Genomic DNA, 6,257 nt, shown 5'->3' on the forward strand with positions numbered 1-6,257 from the left:
TTTATGAAATTAATAATGATATTCTCCGAGAAATCCCTTTTATTAAATATTCGATCGAAGTCACGCGAACGCATAATCCGAATTGCTTTTAGAAATATAATTAGGTTACGCGAACGTATCCCTAATCACAAAAATATTCTTGATGGTAGTATAAATTTTCCACAAATTGTTTATTACATCCATACATTTTTATGTGAAAGTCATGAGAAATAAATATTCTTCTAGTCTCTAAATTCCTTAAAAAGAATTTACAATTTATTGGACGTTGATCGGCAATTTATATTTTTTCGCGTATGAATTATATTCCTCAAACCATTCGAATTTGAGGAGTAAAATAAACAACGTGTGATTAATACTACCATTTAGTGAATACAATATTTGCCTACCCAAATAAACAACGTGCAAATTACGTATAAAAATTGGGAAAGAATGGATGTAAGAAAGGAAGTGATATTTTTGAAGAATTTTCATTATTCTATTTGTAGCAAACGCTATTTACACATTTTTGACTTAAAATGTTACAATTTATAAATCTCATCTTTCTTTTACACCACTTGTTTTTAGTCCGAGGTTATAATTATTTAGTTAATTTTTGATTACGAAGATTGAGTTTGAGATAAACACTAACTCTGCCTATGCGAATATTTACAAACACTAACTCTATATTTTGTAAAAAAAATCATCGACATTATTTCATACATTAAAAGAAATGAGTTGATCGCGTTCCTAAAATAACTATGCCATTTGTTATTAAGAAAGAGAACTAATCTACCAATTGATTTAATAAGACGACATCATCTAGCTTTAAACAAAATTGGATATTTGACAAAATAATCTAGTAATGTAATTTCTGGGTATTTCCGTACTATTCTTTACTTAGCTAACAATATCACAAGATTTAATTAATGGCCAATTTTCTGCAATGTTCCCTATCTCAACAATTTAAACAGTAAATGTCATCACTAGTCCTCAAAACATATAAGATTATCGTGGAATTTACTACTCCAGAAGGTTAATTAGTTAACAGTTTATCATGTCAAGTATAATACTATATTAACCAACTAAAACAAAACTGAAACTTAAACTAATAAAATTTAAATGAGTAGAAGACATCCTTATAATTCCAAACTTCATTTACTTGCCATGTTGAAGCTTTTCATGCCATGAATTTAAAATATATACCTGATATTGGAAGCAAAAGAAAATGATGATGAGAATCAGCAGCAGTAATAACAGTACAATAGCAACAACTGCCCAGCAACAGTAACAACCCAGTAACAGACCGGTGGAGTAGTAATCCCAAAAACAAAAGCTTTAAGCTTTAAATGAAACAACAACCATTAATACTAATTTCAAACAAAGAAAGAAAGCAGTAGATTTTTTTTTTAGTTTTATTTTATTTTGAAAGCTTAAATCTTTTTCGGAATTTTTCTCTCTTCTATTCTCTGTCCGTTTTTTTCTCTCTATCTGTGTGTGTATTTTTTTTCGTATCTCTCTCCCTATTTCTGTTCTTGTCTTGTGTTCAAGACTTCATATATATAATCCCATCCCATAAATCTTTTAATCAATTAAATCAATACTTTTTCTCTACCCAACCCATTATCTTTCCACTCATCCCCATTACATTAAATAAACATATCACACCACCCCATTATATTTTGTCCCCCATGCTTCATTTAAAATAATGCAAGATTCTCCCTTTAAATTAAATCTTGTTCCCCCTTTATATTAAACAACTATATCACAACCCACCCCATTTCATTTTGTCCCACATGCTTCAAATAAACAATTTCAAATGTACAATTCCTAAACTACCCCTCACGACCTTACTGAAATTACCAAACTACCCCTGAACGTACTACAAATTTACCAAACTACCCATCAGCTATAACACATCAATTAATCAAACTTAACCAAAATATAGACAATATGATCAATTTCTAACAATGTTCTAACAACAATATGAACACGGATGAACATCATAACAACAATATCACATGAACACGATTTTAACAATATTTCAACAACAAATCACATGAACACAAATTGAACAACAAAGAACAACTAAAATTTGATTGAACAATATTTTAGCAACAAACAATCCTATTTTCGGATTCAACAACTACAACAAACAAGTATATTTAGATTTCTAACTTCAATCATATTGAACTTAAAATCAATTCTAACAACATTACAACCAACAATTCCTATATTAAACTTTATGAGATAAATTCAAGAAATAATCACAAATGGTAAACAAGAAATCAAGCTATACAAATTTCGGATTCAAGAACAAACAAACATAATATGAACATGAATTAAATCTAAAAATAAAAACGATGGATTCAAATGATTAAAACCAACATACTTCCCTTATTACAACTAAATTCTTTAGACAAATAACAAGATCGACGAAGAAACAATTATGAACTTAAACTTGAACTTAACAATATTAACAATTTCTAACAATACATAAACACATGAAACAAATTGAAGAAATAGTTAATTAAATTTCAATTTGAATCTAACAAACATCAAACTAACAAATATTCACTTAAACAATAATACAAACATGAAATGAATATGAAAACAACTAATTAAACTTCTATTTTGAAATCTAAAAATTAATTTAACAAACAACATGAACATGAACAAAACCAAAAATCAAATATCTAAGCATAGACATGAACAAAACAAATATTCGCCGATTTTAGATTCGAAAAATATCAAAACAAAATACGGACAAACATAAAACTCAAAATCTACTAACCGGATCGAACGACATACGTACGGACTATTTTGACGACCCAAGCATCGAGCGAATGGCGATGAACTTGGATGGAAACAATCTGTCCGGAAACGAATCTCGCACCAAGATAACTTGACGCCGAAGACGACCACGAACGGACGACCAAAGAAGGTGGTCGTTTGGCATCGTTTAAAAACGAAAAATGGCAGCCCGTCACAAGCAGAAGGCAGCAGCAGCTCGATTAGCGAAGAAGACGCATCTACGACAGCCATGGATGGAGGTCGAAGCTCGAGCTTTGACGAAGAACGTAGAAGATGAAAGCAACCACCATGGATGACGATGGCAGAAGCTGTGACGGGCAGTCGCGGGGAGCTTGGTGTTGAAGATGATGAGCGCGATGCAACAGCTCGGAGACAGAAGTAGTCGCGGAAATCTCAACTGTGAGCTTTCATGGTGGAGCTCGACGGATTGGTTGTTAGTTCGGTCGCGTTTGGAGGTCGTTTGGTTGAGCTGGGGTCGTGAGGGTGACGTGCGCGTATGTGTGTGAGTGTGACGTTGGGCAGCCATGGTTGAGCTTTGAGGGGGAAGCCATGGATGACCTTGGAGAAACTTGAGGAAGAAGAAGAAGATAGGAGGGGGGCGGATGACTTCTTAGTCTTTTTTAGGGTTTTTTCTTCTTTTTTCTTTTGTTTTGTGTTGTAAAATGTAAGACAAAGGGGTTTGGGTCTTTTGGATTATGGACTGGGTCGACCCAGTTCGAAATGGACTGGGTCGTAGGGAAGATTGGGCCATTTTTTGGGCCGGTGGCTTGAAATCGAAGAAGAGGCCCAATTCCGACTTTCTTTATATTTTCGCTCTCTTTTCTTCTTTTATTTCTCTAAAACTAAATTATAAAAAATACTTAAACTATTATTAAGAACTAAATTAAGTTATAAAAGCGCAAATTAACTCCCAATAACAATTAACGCACAATTAAGTAATAATTAAGCATAAAATTGTATATTTGGACATTAAATGCTAAAAATGCAAACGATGCCTATTTTTGTAATTTTTAATTTTTTGTAAACAAATTTAATTAGTAACAATTATAGAATTAAATCCTACATGCAAATGCGACATATTTTTGTATTTTTTTTATTAATTTAGCAAATAAACACGCACAGACAAATACAAATAATTATTCAAAATATCACAAAATTGCATACCAAAGAAAAATCATTTTATTTTTGAATTTTTTGGGAGTAATTCTCATATTGGACAAAAATTACGTGCTTACATTTATTATTGTTATTATTTTTTTATCAGAAACAGTGGTTTTATCCAAAACCATTTGCTCCTCTTCCAAAAGAGTATAGTTGTTTTTAATTTTGATGGTGGTATTTTCCATCGCTGGAGTTTTTGAGCTTGTTTCCTCGATGGACTCTTGAGTTTTAACCGTATTTTTGGACTTGTAATGCAAGATTTTGGCGTCTAAGTACTTACCAATTGTTGCATTGAACAGTTTTACTGGGATACCTTTTGTCATTTTCCACTGACTTTGGAGGATGGTCTTGATTGTTTTTTGGTTCAGGCCTCTTCTTTTTATTGAAGGAGACTGTCTTCCACCCCTCTATTTCTTCCTCCCCTTTCTTGACTTGTTGTTCCTTGTCTATTGATGCTTGATCCGTGGCTTGCATTTTTTTGTCCACTATTTCTTGTGTATGAAGTTACACTGAGTTTGGATGTGGCCCAGACGTCCACAGTTCTTGCATAAAAACTTTTCTCCTTTGCAATGTATATATTGCTTGTGTTGTCCAATGTAGATGTAGGGTTGGACGAGTGTTTCCAGTGGAAGTTCAACACAAAGCCTAGCATAGTGGCCTCTGACCGTGGTAGAGGTGCAAACATCAATTTTTAATAATCTTCCTATAGCATTCCCAATTTTTTCGAGGAGCTTTCCATCATAGAACTCGGTTGGCAATTGTGGAAGTCGGATCCAAACTACTGAGACTGTCAGCTTCTCTTTATTTGCTACAAAGTTTGGTCTCCATTTAGTAATTGACAAGTAGTGGCCGTTGATAAACCATGGGCCATGAGTGAAAGCCTTCTCCATATTCTCTCTCTTTGTAAACTTTATGATGTAGTAGTCGTCTCCTAGATCAATTAGTGAAAAAAATTTCGTTGGTCGCCACAGTTCTTGGATATTCTTTTTTAGGTAATGATGTAGCATTCTTTTGCCAAATAGCTTAACTATTAGTGAGAACTTCCAAGGTTCATAAATTCTTTGCTTCTCTTCTTCGGTTAGTGTAATTGCTTTAATTCCCCGTGTATTGAGCTCGATTAAATGCTCCTGCACTCCCTCTTCTGGTAGGATTTCTTCCATTGGGTTCTCGGATAGAGTTAGAGAATTTGTAAAGTTCATTGGGTTTGAGGCTAACAACATTTCCTTGAAGGACGCTTTGTCTTCCACGCCATTAACCATGGTATTTTCATGGGTGATGTCTGGTGGTTTAGGTGGTGCAGGAATGAGTTTTTCTCTATAAGAGTAATTGGAGTTCATCATGAGCTAAAAGCTTGTGACTGTTAATAAAGAGAAAGTGAGGTAAGTTAATCAACTTACTCTTCTTGAGGGATTTTCTCTAAAAGCATGTTTCGAGTTAATGCTTAAGTTGTTTGCAAATGTGCTTTCATGCTTGTGGGGACAAACAAGTGCGGATGTCTCCATGTACTAAAATATTATGTTGCATATATAATGTCATGTTGTTTTATAAAAATTTATTTTAAATCTTATTGGCAAAATGATTCTTAAGGTAAATGTTATAAGTTTTTATCAAAATTTACGTATTGATAATAGTATACATATCTGGGTGCTAAAGATAAGTTTCATGGAAAATATTTTTTTTGAAAATTGAGAAATAGAATAGACTTATGGTTTCTTTTTAAAGATTGATGTTAAATTGCCAAATGCTTTAGCATGTAAAAGATTGTTTATCTAATTTTTGTTCAAATGATTTAGATTTTCTATTAATGCTATGATTTGATAAAAATATATCCTTTGAGGCTACTGTGCTATGAATCTATTTTTTGAATGTCAAATATTTTGGGAGTTACTAGTGGAGAATACCGAGATTGGTTCGAATGTTGAGTTCGTTACCATGAAACTATATGTGCCGGTATAGAGACACATTCCAAGGCTAAGCCGAGTTTTGTGGGATAAGTCTCCCAAGTGGGGCAAATGTGCTATATTAGTATGGCTAAACTAATTCATGCAGCATTGCGATGAGACGAACTGAGCAAGTAGGATATATGATACTTGCCGCTGGGTTGATCACCTAGTTGACCTTGTTCTTATGTCGATGTCGATATAGTGCTCCGGTGAAAGATAAAGAATAATTTTCTTATATTTAGGTTAAAGGAGCAGAAAGTAATTTCAATGACTTAAAGCAAATAGAATGATTTCATATGATTTTATTCAAAAACTTAGATGGATATAAATGTTTTAAAAGTTTATATCGTGGTTTATATTTCA

The 6,257-nt window shown here is 33.1% G+C and overlaps 1 protein-coding gene across 1 annotated transcript; it reads right to left on the reverse strand.

The window, feature by feature from the left end:
* Window positions 1-4,436: 4,436 nt before the first annotated feature.
* On the reverse strand, window positions 4,437-5,288 carry LOC104235548 (uncharacterized). The gene has a single exon (XM_009789336.2). It carries the CDS (start codon window positions 5,286-5,288, stop codon window positions 4,437-4,439), a length of 852 nt encoding a protein of 283 aa, XP_009787638.2.
* Between the last annotated feature and the right edge of the window lie 969 nt (window positions 5,289-6,257).

This window comes from Nicotiana sylvestris, chromosome 8, assembly GCF_000393655.2.
Source record: "Nicotiana sylvestris chromosome 8, ASM39365v2, whole genome shotgun sequence".
NCBI classification, from domain to species: domain Eukaryota; kingdom Viridiplantae; phylum Streptophyta; class Magnoliopsida; order Solanales; family Solanaceae; genus Nicotiana; species Nicotiana sylvestris.